The 26,904-nt window shown below is 38.9% G+C and overlaps 2 protein-coding genes across 7 annotated transcripts in view; one reads left to right on the forward strand and one right to left on the reverse strand.

The window, feature by feature from the left end:
* The first annotated feature begins 2 nt into the window (after positions 1-2).
* Positions 3-19,359, forward strand: CHORDC1 (cysteine and histidine rich domain containing 1). Of its 3 annotated transcripts, none has more exons than XM_083819497.1 (11): positions 3-215; positions 5,570-5,619; positions 8,350-8,406; positions 8,884-9,044; positions 9,641-9,741; positions 10,667-10,725; positions 12,685-12,755; positions 12,995-13,100; positions 14,134-14,253; positions 14,960-15,022; positions 15,547-19,359. In XM_083819497.1, the coding sequence occupies exons 1-11, from the start codon at positions 152-154 to the stop codon at positions 15,688-15,690; spliced, it is 996 nt and encodes a 331-aa protein (XP_083675623.1). In that variant the 5' UTR covers positions 3-151; the 3' UTR covers positions 15,691-19,359. The 3 variants fall into 3 exon arrangements, with proteins under 3 accessions (XP_083675623.1, XP_083675621.1, XP_083675622.1); XM_083819495.1 differs by lacking the exon at positions 3-215 and adding an exon at positions 2,210-5,301; XM_083819496.1 differs by lacking the exon at positions 3-215 and adding an exon at positions 5,371-5,446.
* Positions 17,803-26,904, reverse strand: part of LOC310892135 (N-acetylated-alpha-linked acidic dipeptidase 2-like) — a 47,138-nt gene continuing 38,036 nt past the window's right edge. For all 4 annotated transcript variants that reach the window (XM_083819489.1, XM_083819488.1, XM_083819490.1 and 1 more), the window contains one exon: positions 17,803-26,052. In XM_083819489.1, coding sequence (XP_083675615.1) covers positions 25,863-26,052 — 190 coding nt within the window. In that variant the 3' untranslated portion in view covers positions 17,803-25,862. The remainder of the gene's footprint in view (positions 26,053-26,904) is intronic.

Consider the following 26,904-nt stretch of genomic DNA (forward strand, 5'->3'; position numbering starts at 1 on the left):
CCCTCTCTCCCCGCTTCCTTCCTTCCCCCGGCGAAGCTTCGTGAAGATTCCGGAAGGCTCCGGCCGGTTCTTTTCTCCGAGGCACCCGAGCCGCCACCGCTCCAACAGCCTCCCGCTCTTTTTCCCCCCGCCACCCAGCGCCGCCGCCGCCATGTCCTTGCTGTGCTACAACCGGGGCTGCGGCCAGCGTTTCGACCCCGAGACCAACACGGAGGGTGAGAGATGGCGGGGGGCTTCCTCATCGTGCCCTGATGCGATGGGGAAGAGTGAGGGGGGGATCTGCAGGGGAGATCTGAGGAACCCCCGGTGCCCGGTCACACTGCGGAGCTGTCCCGGAGCCCTGGGTACGGCCAGCAGCGAGCAGTGACAGGGCAGCACCCGGGCTGCCTCTGTTTGCATCCCGCACCGCCTGTCTGCTGCCGCAAACTGCTCCTCCTGGCCTGCTCCTCTCACAGGAGACTGATGTTTTTATGTGGTGCTTTCCCTCGCTAAATTTAGGGGTGAGACCGAGTGTTAAAAGAGGGCTGGGGGGCAGCTGGACAGCGAAACCTGAAGGGCCAGCGGGGAGCCCGCCTGGCTGGTGACAGGTAACAAACTGCTGTCCTGTCAGAAGGAGCAGCTGATAACATTAAAAGATTTTGCACCTCTTTGTAGGCTTAAGTTTGCTCTTGTCAGAATGCTGCTTGATAACAGGAGGGAAAAGAGGTGGTAAAAAGCAGTTTTTATTACTGTGACATACTGTAAAGGTAGAAACTGGAGGCCTTGAGCAACAGAAATTTTTCTTGAGAGTGCTTCTGAACATTTCTGTGGGTGTTGCATGCATAGCAGTTACATTATCAACTATTACTTTATTAACTTACAATATGTGTACTCATAGCAGGTGATTAAATGTGTCTTATGATCCGTGCTTTGCCAAGTGCTCTGAGCTCTTGCTGAGCTTCCCCTGTGCATGCTGGGGGTCCTGTAGCTGGTGAAACATCATCATCATTCCTCAGAGGCTGCACAAGGGTGATCTGAGCTCTCAACAGGCTTGTCCTCAACTGGTTTGTGAAGTAACTCTCTGGGCTGAATTTCTAGACTGGCCTCTTTGCATTAGCTTAATTTTTAGTGACGCATGAGATTAGAAATGGGCTAACGTGATCGAGCATGTGTACATTCTGTGATTAAGAACCACTGCTTAAACTGTCTTTATTTTTCTGAGCTAAGTCTTTTCAAAGAGAAGGGCAGAATTGTGTGTAAGACTTGCTAATGTTAGTAACAGCAAAAGCGGGCAGTTTGGAATGCTTCCACTCAGTAATACCACACAAAGCAGATAGGGTTTCTTATATCAAAATTTTTCATTAGGACTTCATGACCTGTTCTTGCTATTCAAATAACAATTCTTTGCAATTCCTTGTGTTCTAAAGAATACATATGATACAAATTGTAGTAGACCCAATGTAATTGGCATGGCCCTATGCTAACCACGTGGTGCTTGGATTGAGAAAGACAACTTCTCAAGATTAAGTTGTGTCAGTAAGTGACTGGAACATTTAATGGAGTTCCTGTGTCCTAGACTAAGTAGTTCTAAAGATAAACACAGTTCTTCACAGGCCACTTCAGAAAATCAAGTTTGATGTTTTTATGCTGAAGTAGGATGATTACAACTTTCAGCATCACTAAACTTCACCAAGATCAATGGGATGATTACTGCTTAGACATCCAAATCCCTATTTAGCTGTGCTTAGCTGTCAAGTTCAAGTGTTTCAGTGCTGGGAGAATGCTTCAGTCCAACATACTACAGGGGTTAAGGTTAATATGTGTTAAACACTAAAATATATATTCCTTTGAAAAGTTTTATATTAACACAATCTAATATGTAAGTATAAGACCAATAGTTATTAGGAAGCTTTTTCTTTCAATGAAAATAGAAAATAAGTCCTGTTGGCCTCTGGATGTTTTAGTGTTTTTGTCTAAATTCAGCCTACAGTTATAGATATTGCCATAGTGATGACTGGTGTAAGAGGCCATTAATCTTCTCTTTAGAATCAGATGGCTGAAATAATATATGCATATATTTTCTGTAGAAACTCATTGTTTCCAAAAAATGAGCAAGTGGCAACTGGCTGACATGAAGGACTCAATGCCTCTTAAAGAGAGGCAGAAAAAACAGCCTGAGGGAAAGCATTAAAGGTATGTCTACACAATTGTGACTGAATGCACAGTTATAAAATAACTTGTGGCGTGCCTAGCAAGGTACAAATTTAACATGCATTTTAGGTACATTAGCTGCTTGTTGCATTCACGCTGCTAAAAACTTGTGCAGCATCTGATGTGGACATTAGAACTTAAAACCCTTCTGCCCCTTTTAAAGTTGATCATTTTATTTCTTCAGAAATGAATGTCCATATGAACATTTCTAATCCATTTCAAGGCCAGGTCAAAGTTTGCTGCTAAAAAAAGCTTTTGTGTAGTTTTGAAAACAGTCCTGCTTAAATTAGAAAAGTTTTTTGTAGTCCTTAAAACTAAAGCTGAAAAGGTGGTGTGCACAAACAGACTAAAAGTGTATGTGTTAGGTGTGTTTATCTCAATTTCCTCAGTGTACTGCAACAGTTTTTGGTTTAGGTCATAATTTGGAACTTTGTTAATGTGGTTTGATTTGGTCCTTTGCCAGAACAGAAAGACTTACTTTTTCATGATTGTTTATACCCTCTTACCTTGATCAAACTTTATGATGTAGTACTTGTAAGATAAAGATAATTGCAGAGCTGGTGAAAACTTATTTTATACATTTCTGAGGTGGAGAGAGGTGGAATTGGAAGAAATTGTAGCCTGTATTTTTGGAATTCATCTGCCCATTCAGCTTTTCAGCTTTCTTTAACTTTGGTCCCTATAATTCAAACTCTGTTCCTATAAAGTGCACCCTCTGATCCTTTGTCTTCTTGCAGCATTCTGTTTCTCAGACTGAGTCTTTCTTTATGAACTCTTTATAAGCTCTTTCTATACCACATTTATCCTGATTTCCACATTTTATTCCAACACTGAGAAATTCAGAGGAATTCCATGGTAGTTTCCTACCTTTAGCAAACCCTTGAAGACATCGACTTTCTCAAGTAACTGAACAAAGTTCATGAGATTTAATGAACTTCCACTGCTGCCAGGCTGTAAAGCACAGCTTGCAAAATACTGGAGTATTTCCACGGGATAGCGGGTCTGTAGGCATAGCTCATTTCATCCTCAAGAATTCAACAGGATTCCATTTTAAATACCTCTAAGTTTACCTGACATATACAATTTTCTGCTCTGACATGCAACAAAAAGTGTAATGAAGTGCTTCAACAAATTAGCAAGGATGTAGAAGTAAGGTAATAGCAGACCAACAGTGTGTGCACTGTGAGACTGGGATTGGTTTGGGTAAGAAATCAGCATTTTAAAAAGTGAAAATCTGTGGTACTGCCGTCTCCAAAATGATCTGAGTATGAGAAGAAGAATTGCTTGAAAAAACTTTTTTGTCCCCATTAAAGAAAGGTATTAACAGCAGTGGAGAGGTGAGCTATATATAAAACAGTAAAAAACATAGAATGTCAACCACAGGCTGTCAGCTGAGCTCAAACAAATCAGAAACACAACACATTTCTAACTGCTTAAGCGACTGTTGCTGTGTGCTGAATGCCCCTTTTCCCCCACCTAATCTGAGATGAGATATTGTTATGAATACAATAAGAGCAACAAGAGTTGCTGGGCTCAGTGTGAGTGGAAATGAGTGACATTCTGCTGTTCTCTGAAAGCAGAATGGCAGGCTGCTCAGTGGGTAAGTCATACTGCCCCAGCATCTTCTCTTGTGAAGCAGGCGTGTCGCTCCTCAGGTAGCAGCAGGGAGCGGGTTGTCAGCTGCTCCATGATGAGAGGGCTTCAGGAAGCAAGGAGAAAGGATCAGACTTGGCCAGATGGACAAACGGATGCCTGTCTGTCTGACCTGTGCGCTGGAGGGTAGCTGCCGCTAAACTACTTGATTGTAAGATAGGTTTTGGTCTTGAGAAATGGTGCACAGATAAACAGCACCTCTCTCGTTTGAAACCACGTACTTGTCAGGGATCAAAAATAGTAATTAAAATCTTCTCATTCAGAAGTAATCTTTGCTGCTTAGTTCTTCTGTGATGGTGCTTGTGATAGCATGCTTTCATACTTTTGGAGAAGAATAATTATTTTTTAAAAATATAAAACTAAGCAGTGAAGTCCTTGGTACAAAGCAGTTTGGTTCTTTGTACATAGTAACAACATTATCTTATATTCCTGTGAGGTTTACCAGCGTTAGCTTTTCATCCTGAAGCTGAAAGAATTGGTAGAAGTTCACGGGCACGTATGTAAGTCCTGCTGAGGGACGAATGTTCTGAAATATGCCTCTTCCAGCTTGAGGTGGGAGCTGTCATCTTAAGGCAGTGTGTCAGTCTGACTGCATTAGTACCTTATAATTACATGCTGATTATATAACTAAAGAAGAAAAAGTTCTTTAAAATTTACATTTTTTTAAGTGAAATAGTGATTTGTCTTTAGCCCATTTAATATCTGTAGGCAGACTGTCAGTAGAGTTATTTATTACTTCTCTTATTTGCCTCATTATTTGAAATGTGATATTTCTTACTCATGTGTTTTATGAAAGCGTATTATAAAAATTGTTACTGTTTGTGTTACTTTAAATTTTACCTGTTTCTACCAAAAAATGCTTTAAAGACTAGAAGATAGCTAGTGTTTCCTATTATGTTCTTAATCAGATCATTAAAATATTATCCATGAGTATATGTCAAAGATGTTACATAATCAGAGCAATTATATTACACTTGAAAAATACATACATTAAGTAAAAAGGGAACAGTTACTACATAAAAATCTGTAATGTTGATAAACATCTGTGAATATTAACAGTTCAGTTAATAGAAGAGGTGTTTCAGCATGGTGTTTGTACAGAACCTAGTAATAACTAGTGGTACTCACGTGGCTAAATTGTGTGTATTGAAGATTGGCCTTTGACTTCATGACCTTAACCATCTAGGAAACCGCCAGCAGTGATAAAAGAACAAGCTAATTACCATGGATAACTGAATGAACTCTGAGTGTTTCTACATAGAAGGCCTTGATCAGGTGCAAGCAGGTGTATGTGATCATGTAAACGAGTGTTTTATGTTCGTCGTGTGGCTGCAGGGCCGCCTTTATCACATCACTGAATTACTAATGAGGACTACTGTTGAAAGCAAGAGATGATCTGTAGAAAGTTTACTTCCTCCAGTTACTTTTATAGAAGTAAAGAACAGAAGTTACTTTCAGGTGTCTGTTTCATGATTTGCATTGTATAATACGGGGGGGGGGGGGGGGAAACAAAAAAAGAACTCAATTATTTTGGTTTAATATATGTGCTCAGAAAGCTTGTTCTGTGAAGTCTGCATTTTCCTTAATAACCACGTGCACTTGGGTAAGTGGTGGGACAGCTCATGACATACCTGAATTGCAAGCATGAAATTTTTGCTAGGTTTGTGATCAGATGAATAAGAATTCTTGGTATGCCTAAATATTAATAATAGTCATTTTCTTCTAGATTCATGCACGTATCATCCAGGTGTACCGGTCTTTCATGATGCTCTCAAAGTAAGTATGCAAATATCTTTTTAGGTCTTATCTTTCCATATACGTAAAACAGTTGCTTGTTTTCCTTTTTCTCTTCTCCCAAGTCTGTCAGTTCTATACAGTAATGTCCAGTCTATAGCATTGGAGCAGCCCCATGAAATTAGAAAACTACACTTACTTAAAACTGCAAAAGGAACTGAAAACTGTATTCACACAGTTTAAATGTTGTGCAAGTCTGTTTGACTGGTGTTTCTGTTAATTGACTTTAGGTATCTCTACATTTTAATTAGGTCCTCAGAATAGGTCTCTGGATATGTTGAGAGGAGTCATACTCTTTCAGTTAATTCACTTGCTTGGAATTTAGACCAGCTGCCTGCACTTAACATGACTAGAGCACTAATGTGAATGTGGCATTTGCCTACTGTGGAAATTGATTGTGTTCTGTTAATCTGAAAAATTTATGTGTGGGTTAAGATGGGACTGCTCACCCACCTACCCCGATGGAGCTGTCTTGGGCTACATCTTCAGTAGTGAAGTACATATACGTGGGACTGTCTGTAGTGGTTAGGCCAACTACATAGCCCACGTTTGTTATATTAAACTGTTCTACTTCAGGATCTATTGGATACATCCAGAATGCCTTCTGAGAATGATTTGACAGAGAACTGCTTAGGTTGGCCAAAACAGTACTGGAAATCCTTCTAACAATTTAACAGTATATGGTCAGAAATCTGTGGTCCAGACGTGGAGCCTGGCTCTGTTCAGTGTACTGACATTGACATAGCCTCATTGTCCTTTCTTAGGGATAGCACTGCTATTTAACCAAGCTGGGGGGCAGTCATTTTTTTCTGATATTTAGGAACTGCTTCTGGCAGTGCATTTCAACCCTGTCCTATCATGTGGGTGTTTGGGGCACGTGAGGAGCGCTACAGGCTGGGAGATGAGTGGTTAGAAAGCTGCCTGGCAGAGAAGGACCTGGGAGTATTTGTTGATAGTCGGCTGAATATGAGCCAGCAGTGTGCTCAGGTGGCCAAGAAGGCCAACAGCATCCTGGCCTGTATAAGAAGCAGTGTGGCCAGGAGGGCTAGGGAAGTGATTGTCCCCCTGTACTCGGCTCTGGTGAGGCCGCACCTCGAGTACTGTGTTCAGTTTTGGGCCCCTCACTACAAGAAGGACACGAAGGTGCTCGAGCGAGTCCAGAGAAGGGCAACGAAGCTGGTGAGGGGTCTGGAGAACAAGTCTTACGAGGAGCGGCTGAGGGAGCTGGGGCTGTTCAGCCTGGAAAAGAGGAGGCTCAGGGGAGACCTCATCGCTCTCTATAGGTACCTTAAAGGAGGCTGTAGCGAGGTGGGGGTTGGTCTGTTCTCCCACGTGCCTGGTGACAGGACGAGGGGGAATGGGCTAAAGTTGCGCCAGGGGAGGTTTAGGTTGGATGTTAGGAAGAACTTCTTTACTGAAAAGGGTTGTTAGGCATTGGAATGGGCTGCCCAGGAAGGTGGTTGAGTCACCATCCCTGGAGGTCTTTAAAAGACATTTAGATGTAGAGCTTAGTGATATGGTTTAGTGGAGGACTTGTTAGTGTTAGGTCAGAGGTTGGACTAGATGATCTTGGAGGTCTCTTCCAACCTAGATGATTCTGTGTGAGGGCTTGTGTGTGCTGGGTAGCACGTTTTCTGTGAGCCAGCAGTCATGTTGCAGGGCATGAGTCTGGAAGCGGCCGCAGCATGCCACTGGCAAATTACAACAGGAGCTGTTGGGTCAAATGTGGTAGTTAGACTATGGCAATCTGTTTTCTTAAAAAAATTATAACTGTACTAACAACACAGTGTATAAGACTTCTACCTAATTACAAGGACAAAAGTTATAAAGTTACCTCAAAAGATTGTGTTTAATTTCTCTTAGAGAAGCACTATTCTTAACACAGGTACTACTTCCCCCCTTCTTCCTAATTCTTGGTCTAATTAATTTATCATAATTTTCTATGAGTAGTTTTCTTCCTGATGTGAATTGTAGATAATTGGAAGTGGGCGGGGGTGGACGTTTTACTTCTGTGGCTGTAGAAATAATGAGTATTTTGAGGATATTTTAAAACTACCTTCTTAAAACCCTGTGTCTCATTGCTTAAGCTCTCAACATGCTAGAAAAGTGTGTTTGTTGGTTAAACTACTGGTTTCGGAAAGGTTCTTTGAGTTCTGAGATACATTGTTCACGGTATAAAGATAATTTTCTCTATAACTGGGTTTCTGATGAAAAATAAAGAAGTTCTCAGTTGATGTGCTTGAATAGATGGCTATGCAATGCAGATCTCCAGTTTATGGAGGGAAATGAGCCGTTTAAAGACTTGCCTAGTGCTCAAGGAAGGAAAATACCCTCATCATTTTATAAAGGGGGCTGTACATTATGCCACAGGTGAGTCTCAAGTATAATATTTGTTTATTCTATAACATCTATGAAGATGTTACTTTACAGGATAAAGTAATATTTGTTTTTTTCTCATACAGAGTTGGCACTTGTCATGGATATGTTGCCTCGTGTTTACTGCATTTTTCTGATTAAGGCAACTGTAACAGGTTTCTCTGTCTTCTAAAAATGCAGATGATTACAGTATTGTCCAAAGAAGAGAATAAAATAATTGGTGATCATGAAGTGCCACATCTTATAAAGCAATATAACTGGTCTTTTGCTTTTTATAAACTGCTGCTAAATAAGGTAATCATGCTTGTTTTGGTTTTTGTTTCAAAATGTTTGTAGGGTTGGTCATGTTGTAAGAGAAGAACAACAGACTTTTCTGACTTCTTAAGCATTGTGGTATGTACTCATGATTATTTACAATTTTTACACTTGTCAAATCACAGCTTACATGTTTAAAATTTGCTTGCTTTTGTTACAACTGTCTTAAATCTTGAGTATGCTGCTCTTCCTGCTGTAATGTTGAAGTTGAGTTTATTTTTCAAGTTATAGTGAATATAATTAATTCTGTCAAAATCTGTTTACAGTCTTGTTAATAATGAAAGGTCAATGTGCTGTTTCTTGTTCCTTCACTTCATTTTGAAAAGTATGCATTTTTATTTAAAGTGCTTGCAAATTAAGATATTTTCCGTCATAGTTGTAGGATTACCTTTGTGGCCAATGTTATGAGTTGGGCTAAAGTGGAAGATAGGTCTGAAAAAATAAAAAAAACTTGTTGTGGTTTTTGATAACTTCTAATTGTGCACACAAAATACACTGCATATATATGTGTATGTAAGTGTATATATATAAACAAACATATCCTTTCCATAATAGGGCTGTACAAAGGGTCGTCATAATAGTGAGAAACCTCCTGAGCCTGTTAAACCAGAAGTCAAAACTACCTCTGAGCGAAAGGAGCTAGCTGAACTGAAACCCAAATTTCAGGAACACATAATTAAGGCACCAAAACCACTGGAAACAATTAAAAGGCCAAGGTATTGTATACGGAATTATTTTTTTTTCAAAATCTGTGGTTGATTGACCAAGTTAAAGCTTATTTGATTAAGTGTTACACAGCCTGTTCAATGTAAAAATTCCAAAATTAACGTTAAAAGAGCTTGTGTTTGGTAGCAGTGATGATGTTATCTTTAGCTTCACAATGAGATAAAAGAATTCGGGTTAGGACAAGGTATTACTGAATCTCTCAACACTTAGCTTCACGGGAAAACAAACTGTGGAAAACAAACTGTGGTGTAAAGCCTCGTAGCTTAGAAAGCCACTAGCAGTACTGTTTACCGTTTTAAACCTACATAAAAATAGTAGGGTGCATGCATGTAGATTCCTTAATCACTCTGGTTTGATTCTATTGTTGTAGAGTACTTAAGATTTCCTGTTGAAAACTAAGACCTTCTTCTAAATTTCTAGGCTGGTTTCGCATTAAGAGTGAGAATGGGCACTTAGGAGTCTAGTTTGTTGTTGTAAGGGAGATTGGAAAGGAAGAGTCTTATTGCAAGATGGAAAATTACTACTGTCATTTTTTGTAAATTTTTTTTTTCATGAAGTTGACATGAATACATGGACATTTTTTTAGCCCAGATGAGCCAATGACAAATTTGCAGCTGAAAGTATCAGCTTCCTTGAAGCAAGCACTAGATAAACTGAAACTGTCATCAGAAAACGAAGAGAAAAAAGGTAAGGATATAGGCAGGTTAAGTAGGTATATGACACCTCTTGTCAGATAAATAAATAAGATGCTATTTTTATGTTGTTGTTTCTGAGGTACTTATTTGACAAAGACATTCATGTTCTTAATATTCTGGAAAACACTTCACAGTCTGTAAAACGATAATCAAAGTTAAATGTGAACAGTGTGGGGGCTTGGGTATTAGGAGTGGTATGTTCCCACAGCAGTTACTTGAACTGCTTATTATGTAAGATATCCTGCTATAATGAACATGATGGGAACATTCATTTCTAATCAAACGGCTGAAAGAATTTTCCAAGAAATGAACTCTACTCCTTTGCAAACGTGATACCATATGATGCCTTTCAGAAATTGGTGAATTTCTGCTGAAAACTAGCTGGTTCTCCCTTGTCTACTTTCCATCTTTTTTTTTTTTTTTTTTATCTCCCAGAGAGCATTTCAAGATTGGTTCTTTTAGAAATGCTTTCCAACTTCAACCTATGTCCATTTGTGACTATTTTATACCCTTTTGTGCTTTTGCTAAAACTTTCATTTTGCTCTTATTTCTCCTTGGTCTGTTAATAGCAGGAGCTTTTGACAGTCTCAGTTTTACCAAAAAGATTAAAAAAAAAAAAAAGTGACAGTAGTCTTGTGATTGTTTCACTTACTGTATGGTTGTAGTAATTCTCTTTGTGCTTTTTTTCCCCTACTTAAAACACTGTAAATGTATAGAACCTAAAACTTGATGCACAAATAATACAGTTATTGGAATATTTGCATAATTTTTGTTTCTTTGTACCTTTCTGGCAGATTTCAGTGACAAGAAGATAGATGACTTGTTTTTTCTAATCTATTTGGTTCTCAATAAAAGCAAAATATTTTGTACATTGTATACTTCAGTTGCTTTTTTCTGTAATATGATTCTTTTTGCAGAGGAGGACAGTGATGAAATCAAGATTGGGACAGCATGTAAAAATGCAGGCTGTTCAAAAGTAAGTGATTTAGTTTCACTCTTACACTTGCCTGCTAAACTATTACGTGCTCAGTTTTGTCTTGCTTTGTTTGTTCCCCCTCCCCCAGTACAAATCGATTGGAAATAGCATAAAATCCATCAGGCTTAACAAACAAATATTCAATAGCATACTTTAGTATTGATAAATGTGAGCTGTTTTGTATGGTGGATGTAGTAGGTATCAGATGTTTCATGCTTTTTTGAGGTCCATCCCAAACTTAGAATCATGGCATGGTTTGGGTTGGAAGAGACCTTTAAGTACTTCTACTCCCCTGCCATGGGCAGGGACACCTCCCACCAGCCCAGGTTGCCCAAAGCCCCATCCAGCCTGGCCTTGAACACCTCCAGGGATGGGGCATCCACAGCTTCTCTGGGCAGCCTGTACCAGGGCCTCACCACCCTCCGAGTGAAGAATTTCTTCCAAATATCTAATCTAAACCTACTCTCTTTTAGTTTAAAGCCATTCCCCCTTGTCCTATCACTGCACCCCCTGACAAAGAGTCCCTCCCCAGCTTTCCTGTAGCCCCCTTTAGGTACTGGCAGGCCGCTGTGAGGCCTCCCCGGAGCCTTCTCTTCTCCAGGCTGAACAACCCCAACTCCCTCAGCCTGCCTTCACAGGAGAGGTGCTCCAGCCCCTTGATCATCCTCGTGGTCCTCCTCTGGACTCATTCTAATACTTTCCTGTCCTTCCTGTGCTGGAGGCCCCAGAGCTGAACACAGTACTCAAACTTCTAATCATTAAGCTTACCAAACATACAATACTGAAGTGTTTCAACTTAAAATGTTAAATAATATAGTGGTGAGAGGTGGCTTACTGATAGCACTTGAATTGCTCTTGATAACCTGAATGTACTTCAGAAACATCTGCAGAGCTTATCACATAATGCTTCCTGCCAGAAGAATCACCAAAGAAAATTGTTGTAACACTTCTAGCATTGAAATTAGTCTTTATATTACATGGTCTTTTAAACTGACATTGTTCTTTTCTTTGTTTATGGTGTGTTTTGTTGCTTCTTCTTTTTTTTTACTGACACTTGTTTTGTACAGAGCAGGACAGTCAAATCGCAATAGGTATTTCAGTGGACATCTGAAACTTTCTGAAAGTTTCTACTGAAACTCTGGTTGGAGAAGGATTTAGAGCGTTCACTCATTTGTGTTAGGAAGAACTGATGTGATACTCATTGGCAGGGATGCATATTGTTTGATTTGCTTCTGGTTAAGAATCACAGATCATAGGACCACGTAGGTTGGAATAGACCTTCAAAATCAAGTCCAACCATCAGCCTTACCTACCAAGTCCCATCACCAAATCGTGTCCCTTAGTGCCACATCCATACATCTCTTAAATACCTCCAGGAACAGGGACTCCACCACTTGCCTGGACAGCCCGTTCCCATGTTTGACCACCCTCTGTATGAAGAAATTGTTTCTGGTATCCAATCTAACCTCTCCTGGCACAACTCGAGGCCGTATGTTCAGTTCCTTCTCCTGAAAACTGAGTAAAGGAATGGAAAATGGATGTGTCCTGGACCATGCAACTTTAATGTATTTCCTTTGAAGTACTTTTTTTCTCTGAATTTTCAGAGTATTTTTAAAGGTGAATATCTCTGAGATAGTGATCTTTATGAACACAGATGATGTCACCAATGATGCACTCCATTGAACCAATAGGAAGTACAACTTGTAGAAAAGGAAAGCCAGGGAAGCTTTGTGAATGGAGGTTGAGTAATTATTTTTGAAAAACTAGAGCAAGCCATTGCATTTGGATGCAATGCCAAAGCATTGCATTGCATTAACTGCTGGAAAGCTTTATTTTACTTTGTGTTCAGTGTTCTTCTTTTGGGTTGTGTTTTGTTTGTCTTTTTTTTTTTTTACTTTTTTTTTCCACTTCCTGTAATAGTAAGAAACTTTAAATGCTTTTTTTTTTTTTTTTTACCAGACATACCAAGGACCGCACAGCACTGAAGATGTATGTATATACCATTCTGGTGTACCTATATTTCACGAAGGGTTAGTATTCAGTTTGCTTGATTTTTACTTTTTTTTTTAATTAGTCTGTTACCTGTTACTGATTTCTTTGTAGATGTTACCTTGTTTTCATTCTGTATTTCTCACAGTCGAAAATGGCAGTGATTGAAAAGGGTCTCCTAAATTAATGGTAATATTGCATAAAGGAAAGATCTTAAGTATTTACAATAAACAGTGTCCTAAATGTTTTTTGTTAATTACCTTGTTTGCAAACTTTAAAGGATGAAGTATTGGAGCTGCTGTAAAAGGAAAACGTCTGACTTCAATACATTTTTAGCTCAAGAAGGCTGCACAACAGGAACACACGTATGGACTAAAAAGGATGCAGTGAGTAGCATTAACATTTGTGCTATAGCAGGGCAGATAAAGTCCATGAAGTTGCCTGATTTGGGGGACGGGTGTGTACGGAAGGGTCTCTTTCAGACTCAACAGAATTGGGGTTCTGTTTACACGTCTGGTTTTCTGGTTTGAAGCATACTGAATGTCTTGGTTTGACTACCAGTAGAGCAAATACAGAGAGAGCTTCTTAGTTCATGGCATTGCAATGTTGGGAAAAAAAACGCAGAATTAAAAAGCACAAAATATTTCCATTTGAGGTTTAAAAGGTTCTTGGAGAATATCTCAGAATTTAATAATGGAACTGAATGCTTTAGAAAAAAAGCTGGTCACATGTTGGATACAGATGAACACACAATTCCTGTTATGAATATATTCTTTAAATTCTTGATACTGCAGACATAAGTATCAGTTAACAAAAGAAAATGAAAAATGTATTATAAGAGGGTGCAGTCGAAGTCCTTTACTTCCTCATTCAGAGAATTTTGCTGCTTGCTTTGAAGATTCGTGTTAAAGCAGTAGTTTCAGATACTAAAAAGGAAAAAAAATAAGCTGAAGTGCTAAGCCTAAAGAAGAAGAGCGTTCTTGTAAAGAATTTACTCAGACATTAAGAAACTGTTCGTTAAATGTGTGCATATTGAGATAATGGGCTTCTAGCCGATTGGAGTCCTGCTTTCTTTGTTTGATTCCTTCCCACTACCTGCTGGATAACTCTGGTTTTGTAAAGGAGAACATGTTACTTTCATTCCATCAAAGTGTTCCTGCTTCTTACCATAGTCTCTGTCATGAACACTGTTTTCCTCGCTGCTATTGTATATCAGGGTCCAGTATCTGAAATACAGAATATAGTTGGTTTTCTTTCTGTTGTTGTTTTTTAATAAATCTAAATAGCGGTTTGCACTCTCATCTGAACACAGGGTATAGTCCTATGCTAGCTATGTTTATTGGGTGTTAAAATATTCCTGATTAATAATCCTGAATGTTTTTTGTTTTTTTTTTTCCTCATAATCTTTTATTTATATAGGGAAAGAAGGTAGTTCCATGCAGGCATGATTGGCACCAGACTGGAGGAGAAGTGACCATTTCAATATATGCTAAGAACTCTGTTCCTGATCTGAGCTATGTAGAAGCAAATAGTACAGTGGTGAGTTCCTACCTTAATACGTAATTCCTTTCTAATTCTTACAGAAGCTTGAAGTTAGAAAAATACAACTTCTACTTTATTTATTAAGCAGAAATACAGCTTCTGCTTTATTTATTAAGGCAGAGGTAGAACAGCATAAGAAACTTTCCTGAGAAACAGCTTTTTCTTGGCTTTTGTGTTTGTTCAAGTACACACAGCTTTTTTTTTTTCCCTTCTTATTTGGACATCTTTACTTCAAAAAAAAAAAAAGACGTTAGGCTGCAATATAGTATTGCAGAAAAATCTTCAGACTTCTGCAGTTAAAACCTGAATGTGATGGAATCAGCATATGTGTAAATAATTATAGATTTGTAATTTTATTGTATTTGGCTTAAAGTAATTGAATATTGTTCTTGACAGCATGCACTTTCACGGGTTGTCATATTAAACAAGTATTAAAATGATACCTTTTGTGATTCCTTAATCACTTATTTGGAGAAAATGAAAAAACTTCCTGTAAGGTCTATGTGGCTGCTATGGTACACAGAGTAAGATACTTTAACACAGTCTATTAGAATATGTTTTCCACTTCTGTGTTTGAGGGACAGTTTGATCACTGTTTGTTGTAGGATCTGAGTCCTAATATGATATATTTTACTTAAACATACCTGAGGTGTCTCATGTTTTATTAGCCTGACAAAGTTTTCTGTTGTTTTTCCTTTTTAAGTTAAATATTCATATTGTATTTGAAGGAGAAAAGGAATTTCATCGCAATGTGAAATTATGGGGAGTAAGTATAAGAACATTGTTTCTATATTTAAATAAAAATAAAAAAAACACACAACAAAAGAAATAATACCACAAACCCTCAGCTACTTCTCTTTAAAAGCAGTTTATTTTTCCTTATTACTTATTGAAAAAAAATAAATTGCACGTCATTCAGTAATTAAATGTAAATCTAAATCTAGTGCCCCAAGTGACTGGGCCTGACATCAACTCTTATTTGAGTGGAAGATTAAACAAGATGACCTCTCGAGTTTCCCGCCAACCCAATTTGTCCTAAGATTCTATCCTAAGTATGATAGTGGTGTTAGATATAAACTCTTAACGTTATGTAATTACTTTATGTATGCATTAGACCTATGTTTATATTGTATATACATGTTCACAGCTTGGGAATGGGAAAGGGCTGGCTTTTCCAGATAAGAGAGAACTCCATCTACCTAAATATCTGCTGAAGTCTAGTGATAAGGTACTCTTTTGAACTTAATTCAGTTTTGTAAAGTGAAGTGTGACATATGTTTTCTGTTTCAGGTAATTGATGTAAAGAGGAGTTATGTGAACATGACAGCTACAAAGATTGAGGTTACTATGAGAAAAGCAGAGCCTCTATTATGGGCGAGTCTTGAATTACCAGTATCCAACACAGAACAAAAGAAAGAGAATTCAGATCAATAATAATTCCAAGATATATCCCATCATGAAGTGGTGACTTGCTACTGTAATCAAGTATTTAACTTTTATATAGATAGTTTTTTTTTAATGCTAGACCTTATGTTCCACTCTACCAAAAAAAAAAAAAAAAAAAAAAAGATGCACAGTAAATGAGGGTGTCAGCTTGAAGAGTAATAGCTGGTTCTTCTGCTCTTGCTCCCGTGAGTGTATTTATTCTAGCTGGAGTGTCTCCATGGGAATTTAAAATAAGAGCTATTGCCCTGTGTTTACAATCTTACCTACTATGCACTGACTACCCAAACAGATAAGCTTTCAGTCCACAGCGTGTGTTAATTTTTCAAGTGTTCTGTTTAGACTGGATCTCCTTGGTAGTATATGTTCAATTCAGCACTCTTCATTATGAAGCATACAGTATTACAGATCTGAGTTTTTGAAGTGATAAACATGCAATTCCACATCTAAAATAAAAAGGCACATAAAAATAAATGTGAAAGAACACTTGTAGACTTCCATTTTTGTCTGCTGAAACTAATGTTTGTTTCAATATCTGCTGGCTGTAGAGGTATAAAATAAAAGGTATTTTAGTAAATGTTTCAGTATTTCCCGACTCTTGCTGTCTTTCAGGTATAAAAGCAGATCAGATTAAAATAAGAACAAAGATGGCAAGAGGGGATTTTTCTTATTCTCCTAACTTTGGTACTTGAATTTTTAAATGTAAACGTGAATGGACAGTGAATATGGCTGAATAACAGCATCTCAGCTGTAGAAAATACACAAACTGCAGAATATTGTAAAGTTACCCAGCTACTGTATATATTTGACAGTCTTTACAATGTCTATTCAGTCCTATTCTGCAAAGTTCAAAACTGAATTTTTTCAGAGTGGATATTTTTAGGAGGAGAAGACAATATGCACTGTAGGTATCTTGGGAAAATCCTTTCTATGTAGCTACGCAGAGCTCTTGTTCCTGAGGATGGTAATCTAGGAACTAAATTTACGGGATAAATAAAATCTTAGGAGAAACAAACAACAAGCTTTCAAATGCCCATCTCAAATCATAATTGTACTGTTGAGCTAAAATATTTTAAAAATATCTTTTTGAAGAGCATAGGCAAAATTGTAATTTGAAATCAGGACCTTAAATTTGTTTTCAGTTCTGCAGCAATAATGATTTGTAGCTGAAAACAGGATAGTTTTAAAGATGAGACTTCTGTCTAAGGAATAATTCATGCAGTAATATTGCTTTCTATTGCTGCTTGAAATCGTTCCTTAATTTTAGATTGCAGCTGAAAGAAAAATGCTTTAATGTGTAAGCCAACCAAAATATATATTATTATTTATTGTGCCAAAACTTAAATATATAAACAAGTAGTCCTGTGGACTGTGGAATGTGCTGATGCTCATCTATCTACCTTGGCAGACCTGAAATGAGTCCAAGAGAAACAGTGAAAGTAGTAAAGGCATTCTGAAGTCAAGTAGGAATTTCTCAGAATCTTAGTGTTTTCCAACAGGTATAATTTGCGTTGAGTTCAGAGTTCTGTCTTCAGCAGTACTTGAAATCCTTGAAGTAGTAACACATGCATTACTGAAGAAACCAGCCCCAACACCTAAAAAGTAACGCTGGTGTTGAAGTGTTTTAGTGCTTCTTTAACTTTTTCCTTATTGATTTGGAGGAAGTGTGGTTGCTTACTCCTTTGGGCCCCTATTAAAAGTTCAAGTGCCAAGTTCTGCCTGAAAAATTCTATCGAATTCTAATAATGCCTTTTAAACAAAAATAAATACATTTGAAAATGTCAGATGCAGTGAAGTGGTAGGGTACAAGCTTACAAAAATGTATTCCTGCAGTTGTACGTCTAAAAGTTGTTCAGGTGTTCCCCATTGGGGAAACAGAATTTCTTCAAAAACAAAATTTCTTTTTTTAAGCAATTCTTGTGAACCCTGAATATACTAAGCACTTAGTTGAGCAAAATCTGGATGAATGGACTTTTGCTTTAACATTGTAGACTTTGGGACCCTGTAGCTGTTTTTTATACTCCTTGAAACTAGATCCTGCTAGAAGCAGGATCAACATTGTAGTAGTGAGTGGAAGAAAGCTCCTGCAGACAATGTCCTCAGTTTTGCTTTTTTTTTTTTTTTTTCAGTATTCGTTATTCATTCCTTCTATTCTTGTTGTTCATACTCTCAGCAGGGAACTACAGATGCCTCAGGAGTTGCATAATGACTTTTCCACCTCAGTGACAGTATAAACACTTTTAAAATGCACCTGTTTAAAAATGTGAGCAAACAAAATCCCAGTTTGTATCAGGCACAAAGGTGTAGATTTTACAAATAACAGCCTGCTTCTCCATGGCTTATGATGATTTTCAAAAAGTTAAGCTTTCAGATGGCATATGTCATAAGTCTTGTTTAACTGCGTTCTTAGCAGCTTTTTATAACTATTTGTGTGCATCCATCATCAAGCTGCAAAAGCTGTATTGCTGAATTTGAGTACTTTGAGCAGATCATTGTGGTTGCTCAAAACAGTCTCCAACACACCGGTGTTTTACAAAATGACATGTTGATATGGCTAGTGGTATTTATTTTCAATAGAATTGGGTTTGACTTTGACTTTTATTAGTAAGGGGAAAAAAGATAACTACAGTATATGAAAATAATCATAATGCTTCTCAGAAGCAAGTTTTGAGAGCTAAGCTAAACAGTCTTGCTCATGTAGGCTGTCACCTATTTGATAATAGTGAAATTAAATAGGGGAAGTGCAAAACGTTATGTACTGGGTTATGTGCAGTTCAGTTTGCCCTTCACGGTTTTGAGAGTTGTCCTGTATTTAACAAGTTGTTTAACTTGGGGTCTAGCTATATTTTTATAATTCATAAGAGTTTAAAAAGCTATACTGTGTTTCAGAATGGGTTTGCATATTACATGTAGACAGCACATTATATGTCTCAGATATGACTGCCCCAGGGGCATGTAAAACTTCACAATACATTTTTAATGAGACAAAAACTATGTGGGTGCACGAATTTATAACAGAAATCTTAAATCTTTTTCCTCATGCTTAAGTCCATTTTCCTACCTACCATTGTATATCTAAAACAGAACATTTCCTGGAGGAGTTGGAGTTCATTTTTGAACTGTTCACACACTGTTAGCACTGGGCTGCTCAGATACTCTGTTATATTTTACATGGCACTGATGTAACTTCACAAAAAAATCTTCCATCTGATGATCTTCTGGAACACTTGCATTATCAAGTCACCATTTCAGTAGTTTAGGGATTAGTTATATTAGGAATTTTGCCTTGAAAAAACTTCTACTTATTCTATGTAATGATGCATTTTTTGCTTGCATTCTTTAAAAATGGCATGATTACTGGTTAAATACTGTACCTGTTAATCAATTGTCTTTCCTTATTGCTACTATTTTTTTGTCTTCATTCAGGAAAGAGATCCTATTTAAAGTAATGAGTTACGTGTCTGGAACACTGTTTTAAGGCGCTAATAATTTTGCCATTATAAATAAGAGTCTTGAATTACGGTTGGGGGGGAGAGATGTCTTTTTGCATGGTTGTTTGATTCTGCACATTCATAAAAAAAAAAAAAAGCAGAAATGAATCTCATGTCTTCATGTTCCATTTTTTTCTAAATTTATTCAATAAAATTCTTATTACATGCTGGTTATGCTTGGATTTTTTGACTTCGTTACGGGAGAGGGCTTCCGTGTAGATTTGTAACACAATTATGAAAACGTGGGCATTTTCCACGGCTCAGTCTGTATACAAGGGAAACTGTGTCCAAGGCGCGCAAAGTTCAACCCATGTTCATAAAACCAACATTTTTCTATTGAATTGCTGAACGCTTTATTTTCATGTTAGCATGAACAGGAATGAAAGAATGTGCTGCGCATGAGTGCCATCAAGTGTGCATTTGTCATCAGGCTTGTGAGTTCAAAGGGAAGGGGGATGTAGAAACAGATACCTGCCATCTAAAGGTATGTGAAATGCATGGATGTGTTTTTCTTCAAATTAATTGATCAGCTCTGTGATGACTGATTGTGGCTGTCCAGAAAGTGTATTTTTTCTTTAAATTTTGTTTTTGTTTTTCAGGCAGTTCTGCTTTGTGACACGGAGCATCCTCTTGAATAGGACATTTAATTTTTGTTACCTACTAAAAGCAACTATTTGAAAAATTAGTTTCTGGTTAAATATTAATAACAGCTGCATTGCAACCAAAAGTCATTCAAAGCTAGCTGGAGGCAGAACTGTACCTTACAGCAATCTATAAAATGTGGTTAGTCCCAGAACCTTGTTCTCTGGAATGTTTATTTTAAATTTAGCATAAATACTGATACTGCAGTAGCATTACAGAATTCAATGCTTAGGGTTGTACTAACTGTGCTTCTAGCTTAATATGCTTAACCTAATTTGTTCTTCCTCATTGAAAATCAGACTTGTGTATTAGAGGCACTTGATACTGTGCACTTCCAGACCCTGAGGGACTTTTTAAATTTTTAAAGGAGTGCCTTGTAATCAAGTAATATTGTATACATGAACGTTAACCCAAATTTCTGAAGTTCTGCCTTCACTTGTGAATGTAGTTAGCGTTTGGTTTGTTTACTTACTAATATAGTCTACAACAGAAGCGTTCAGAATTATTCTTTGATTGGAGCTCTGAAAATCAGAAGCCTGTCAGCAGCTCTGTTAGAAAATTGTTACTTCAATGAATTTATAAATTAAATGGAGCTCTTATGCTTGCCATGAGCCATGTGTTAGCAATTGTAAAGAAGATTAAATGGAAGCAATGAATGGAGTATGTTTAAATGTAGTTGGAAAATAATTTTAAAGTCTTAAAGGTTTTCAGATATTTTTTGAAAGATACAATATAAATTGTAGAAAACACATTAAGACTGAAGGTTAATACAAAGCAGCAACTCCAACTGTGAATGATCTAAAGCACTGAATATTTGAAATCACAGAACTTTGTAATTTTCCCCTTTTTTCATAAAGGTTCACCTTGTTGCTGTGAGCACAGTGGCACTGAAGCATTTCTTCTTTTTATTTTTCCCCAATAATGTTTTACTTTAAAACACAGACTGTTTCGTTTATTGCACCATTATATTGATCCACAGGGCCTGAAAACTGCAGAGTGGTTGGGTTTGCCCAGTGAAAACTGGTGTAAAACCTGGATGTGGTTGAGTGGCAGCACCACTGAGCGTATGGTTCTTAAGCTGAAGCACATGTCGTTTTTGTGAGTTTTTTCATTTCACAGTTCTGTTATTAGCTCGGATGTAATGTAAATATGTTAGTATTGCATTGTGGCAGCGCCGTATGCCCTCATTTTCCCTCTACGCATTTTAGGTACTCACTGTTGTCTGCAGAACAAGCACTAGCCATGAGAGAGATGATGTTTTGTCACTGAGTGAGACCTTGTTTATATGTCAGAACTTCTGCATAATCTGGTAATAGGTTTTTGGTACAAAACTGAGTGTAATACTGCCTGAGAACAAGTGCTGAGTTCTGCAGTTACACTCAGAGTCCTGTATAAATGTATAGCCCTCAGTCAGGCAATCGTATGTCAGACTCCAGGTGGCTAAAAATGATTGATATTTGTGAAAGCAAAATCCAGTCAGGCTGAATTATGTGAACTGGGCTGGTTAGAAAATGTGAAAGAAATAAAAAGCTTTCTCACACCCCATTTCTCAGACTTGCCAAGACTATATACAAAGTATGTGTAAGACTACGTATAAGTAGCTGTCCTTACTGAGTGTTCTCTGGAAAATTTGGGCTCTCCCCCCAGGTAGTCCCTGAGTACAGGTCCCTGCTTACAGCTCGATAAATACAGCACTGCCACAGCTGGTAGCAAGGCACCAGCTCCTTCCAGCTCTGAAAGGCCTTGGGACTTGCCAGGCTTGCTTTGTCTGAACTGCTCATCGCCTGCCTGGAGATCTGTGTTAGCTCATTTGAATGTTTTAATAATCTTCTGATGACCAGGCTATTGCCTCATTTGTTTTATCTTTGATTCTCCTTTTATAGTTTATGGTATAAAAATATTTTTGATATAGCTAATAGTAACAGGCTTTTACTCTGTGTGGAGCAACGTATTCGCGGCCCTCACATTTCACTGCAGAGGAATAAAAGCCTGATACATCAGGGGACATGAAAGCTGTGGCACAGGGTGCAAGGTGTGCCAGGAAACAGGTAGTAGCCCCAAGCAGACACCAGGATGAGGAAAAAGCAAGCATTAATCCCATACTCCTCGTGAAGGGCTTGGGACTGCTGATCACTGGCTGCAGCTGTCCCACCCCACGCTCAATCAAGCTCAAACTGAGGACCCAGCAAGGCAGTGGAAGGGGTAGATACTAGGCAGTATATAACTGTTTTAACTGGTTTTAGTTTTTCTATAATAAATAGACTGAGATAAAAATTGTTTGGACACTTAAAATTTTAATTACACTAACAGTAAACTTGGCTTTACCTGTAAAGTGTTTCTTTCTGCCCCTAACAGGACAGGGGGGATGCTTGTGTTTTACTCCTCTGCCCTGGCAGTGGGTGACAATACACCAGTGCAGTTCCTGCACTTCCGTAGGGCCAGGGGCCAAGATAATTCTCTCTGAACTGTGGGCTGAAGATGGAGTTTTAGGGCAGGCATAAGGTGACAGCACGCAAGCTCAGATGGAAAGAGTATGGAAACGTGGCCTGAGAGAAGCAGAGAGCTGAGGAAGCAAAACAGTGCGGCTCTGTTCAGGAGGGAGCTGTTTTGGTTCCAGGAAAATCAGAAGGGAAAAGTGATCTCGGAGCTAAGTCTTTCAGTGCCCAGTGTTCGCAGCTGACCACGCTTCCCTAGCCTGATGTCCTACTGCTTACGGGTTACCTAAGGATGTGTTGCCACAACAGTTGCTGTGTCCAGCAACTGTGGCTTGAGTTTCCTTCTAAAAATACAGCCAAGTTTGGAGATAATGTGGATGGCAGCCTCAGGAATGCGTGAGCAGCTCACTGTCAGCAAGCGAGCCAGCAAAGCACATCTGGGGAAGGTGCCATGTAAACATAGCAGGTCTATTCTTATCTGATCCCCTCCTGTGAAATGCTTTTCCCATTATCGCTGCTCCTGTTCTTTCCCTTTATGGAAGATTGTAATACACGTTTACTTGAACCAGGTCCAGCCCCTCCTACATGAGGTGCTTTGCAAGCCAGTCCTCCACCTTCTTTCTCTTTCTCCTCCTCTTCCTCCTCCTCCATTCTTGGAGCTCCCCAAGGGCTTCCATCCCAAAAATGGCTGTGCCTGACATTGACTTGAAGAACAAACGTAAGTTTTCTTGGATGAGGAAGGAAATATTTAAAGGTGTCAGATCCATCAGGAAAAACACTGATGGCACTGCCATGAGCTGCCTTGACTCCGTGGATTACAGCTGGCCCAAGTACAGAACCAAGCCGTGGGACAGATGGTGCCTAAACCATTTAGGCTGAGTTCCTTCTGCTGATGAACAGCAGTAACTGATGTCCCTGCTGAGCTTTACTCAGAGCTGAAATCTAACCGTGCTATAGACACAGCTAAATTATGGGGTTAAACAGCAGTCACTTGTACTTTACTGGAGATACTTTAAGTCTCAGGGGTGTGATGGCAACAGACCCTTTCAGACCCTGTTGGCATCTTCCAGAATCTCCTCCTGCTGCTGTTTTTCTCAGGATTAATGTGGGGTCACTGTGTAGCTTCTCCCTGCAGATGCTGCACAGCAGCTCTTAACCCCGAATGGCATCACTGCAGGATAAATTATTTCTGCTCTCAAGCAATTTTGTTATTTTCAAAAGACCCACGACTGACATTTTTAATCATTACCTTTGTTCAAAGAGGAGAGCAATCAAACCTTAAAGGATATATTTATTAATTTTCATGGCTTTCAATCAAGTGCACATGAATAGGGGACCTCTATGGGTTTGGTAATCAGTCTACCTCTAGAATGTAGTAGAGAGGAAGAGAACGAGATTTAAGCTACTTCATACAGTTTTCAGGATGTATATACCTTCATAATAGTTACTAATAAAGTCAAGAAGAGGAAGGAAGCAATAGATTCCAGCTGTGCACTTACTCTGTTGTGAGATTTAATTTCTTTATACTGCTCCAAACAGCACATGGAAACAACAAGAGAGAACACACTACTTCGTAGCAGCAATGTAATGGCACAGGGCTGCAAAAACTTTCACTGCAAGTGTATGTTTACTGGAGAAACATTTGTTCCCTCAAGTGAGAGGTGGTTTATTTTGTTACTGAGATATTTGTAAATTAAGACGAACGCATGCTACGTCAGATATTTCCTTTTTCTATAGACATTCCTTGTTTGCCTTACCCTCTGGTAGCGCCTAGGGCAGTGACCACTGACAGCTCCCCAGGGAGATGAGCAAATTTAATGGGTTGCCTCCGCTAGGCAGAAGTAAAGAGCACAAAAATGTAGTCACTGTTTTGGTGTCCTCAGCATTGTGCTACCTAATGCTCTCTTATGTGCATGCTAACGAGGTGGGCTAAGGTGACTGCGTTTTTCAGTGGAAAAGGTAAGGGATGGACTGTGGAATTGTGGTCTCCTTGGGTGCAACAGGCTTGATATGTGAAAAGCAAAGTAACAGTGGATTACGAGCACGGTATCCACAGGTACACAGTCCTTCATCTTTCAGAGATGCTTATGGAAGTGATGCCAATGCACACATGCACTTCTGGGTGGTATCTTCCCCTCAAGCCAACTTCCCAAAGGACTAACAATTGGCATTTCTGGTTCCTTTGCCTGAATTCAAGGCATTTGAGATGAGAGGCTCTTTTGGTAGCCTAGTAGCTGTTACGTCCACTGCCCCGTTTCTCAATTCTGTCTTTTTTAGTACCCCATCTGTTCTACTCTCCATAAAACAGAAAGCATTTTATTCCCACAACCTGCTGCAATTTATGGTTGTGAGATAAGCTGTAGTATATTTTACATAAGAGAAAATACCGGTTATTATCAGCTCCCTCACAAATTGGAATGTGATTTAATAAAAGTCTTGCAACTTTATTAGTTGTAAAGCAAGTGGATGAGAAGTACATTTAAAGGGCAAATGAAGGAAGAATCAATTTTTTATTTTCTTTTTTACAAATTAAACAGTTTTGTACAATTATCCTTCTCATGCATTTCAGTTTCTCTTTGAATCTATATGCAGCTCTTGATGGAAAGCTGTCTCAGGTCTTATTAGAAGACAGAATTACTCCATAATCTCAAGCCCCATGCCAGTAGCAACCACACTGTCACACCATCATCCATCTCCCTCAACTGGAAGGAGACATCTCTGCATGAAAAAGCTCCACCAGGGAAAAAAAAAAAAAAAAAGCTGCCATTGGCTTGAGACTAGTGAAAGCACCAAAAGGAGCAGGGACATCCGTTCTGTTACCCCCCCACAATCTCTATTTTCCAAAGTGTAAATAAAGGAGGGAGGTGCACAGCGGTTTTCAGAGGGGTGGACACTCACTGCACTCGCTGTTTGTGGCTCTCTGCATAAATCCCCAATATCATGGTTTTGGATTTCTGCATAAAAGCAGCTGTTTTCTCTGGTTATGAGGAAAGGCTGGTAGCCCTTTCGGCAATTAGCCAGAGGGCCACTATTTTATTTTCTTTTTTTAGGAAAAGAAAGCAAGTCTGCAAAATGAGCGCTCACCAGTCCTGCAGAATGGGTACTAAAATAGAGATACTTTTGGTGTATTATGTGATAAACGCAATCAGCAGAGCAAGAGAAATGTATGCGCTGAGGACTGCTTCATTTGTGTTTTTTTTTGCTGAAATGTGTGGTGTTGTTCAGTGCTACGGGCAAGATTTGCTGACAGTTTTGCAAATAACTGGATTGTACATCCAAAAGATGTGGGGCCTCAAAATTGTCAGATCTTTCAGAAAAAAAATCTGATTGGGAATTGAATCTTCCTTCTCCCCACCCGCTTGTCCCCCAGATTGTCTTCCATCCAGGGTTGTTCTTAAAGTTACAGTTTTGCCAGTATCAGAGAAGCAGTAATTTCTAGCTGCGGAGTTGCTGGAGCACAGAGCTCCTGCTCCCCCTACCTGTGCATCTGTGTGACGGAGCTCAGGTACAGCAGGCAGTTCGCAGAGCCTGGGTCGCTGCAGCCTGACTGCAGGGCATTCAGACTTTGCTATTTCAGCTTTTCGAAGCCATCGTCCTACGCTACTTCCTTCAGTGTCCCTGCTGCTGCCTGCACAGTGAAGGCCGCAATGGAAATCTGCCTCTTCACTTCTTCCCAGGCTTCCTGCTGATCTGCTTTGCTTTCAATATCAAACAAGGCATCATAGATCCCCGGGAAGGACTCGCCAGCGTACTTGTTGTGACTGCTTGGAGCAAAGATGACATGTCTGTGGGGAAAGGAAAAAGTGTAGGTACACTAAGTAAAAAAAAAAAAAAAAACATTTAGAGAAACATCAAAAAATGATTGAGCAATTGAATGGTGATAGAGCTGGGAAAGGAATGTGAACAGAGGGGGGAAAATCTATGGGAGAATTCTTGAGAAGAACACAGATTCTTCAGAGGAGAAGTGATTGTATTGGACTTGAAGAGGGCAAAACCATGGCTTAATTTTTTTTTAATTTCTTTTTATTTTTTTTTATAATTAATAGTTGCAGATTTATTTTCAAATTTATTTTGTTCACATGAAGTAATGAAACGCATTTATAGATGCAAAAGATGCCCCCCAACTCGAAATAAATACTAAAACTGCAATAATAGATGCAAGCAAAAATAAAATATATTAAAAAAAAAAAAATCTCTAAATGTTACCTAACACCCAACAAGAAGAACTGTAGAAAACAACCACTTCATTCTTCCAGAAGCGTGAACAACAGTTTATCCTAGGAGGTTGGAAGCGTGATTCTCAATTCTACCTGCCTAAGGGGCTTCTGGCGTGGTGTGAAAGCCATCAGGCAGTGAGTCAGATGCACCCAGGCATTAGGAAAACGGGGATGCTGAGAGCAAAGGGAGGCGCTCACACACCTGATGCTGAAAGCTGGCTTCCAGCAAGTGTTCCTAATAACTGCAGTGCACTTTTATAAAGGATATGGCGGTGCATAAAGTATTGTCCTTCTCCAGCCCCACAGACTTGTACAGAGAAAATTTCAGTAATAACCAGTTAAGGGATTAAGCTCATGGGAAGCAGCCAAAGCTGGGAGAGACAGGATTCTCCAGCACAGCTCATGGGCCTTTCTCCATCC

The sequence above is a fragment of the Anser anser genome, assembly GCF_964211835.1.
Source record: "Anser anser genome assembly, chromosome: 1".
Lineage (NCBI taxonomy): Eukaryota > Metazoa > Chordata > Aves > Anseriformes > Anatidae > Anser > Anser anser.

Bases quoted from the DNA above. Each gene is read 5' to 3' on its own strand.
- CHORDC1 (XM_083819495.1), top strand. From the start codon at position 5,235: ATGATCTGTAGAAAGTTTACTTCCTCCAGTTACTTTTATAGAAGTAAA. The intron at 13,101-14,133 runs GTGAGTAGCATT...TTATTTATATAG, and splicing joins TATGGACTAAAAAGGATGCA to GGAAAGAAGGTAGTTCCATG. The intron at 15,023-15,546 runs GTAAGTATAAGA...TTTCTGTTTCAG, and splicing joins GCAATGTGAAATTATGGGGA to GTAATTGATGTAAAGAGGAG.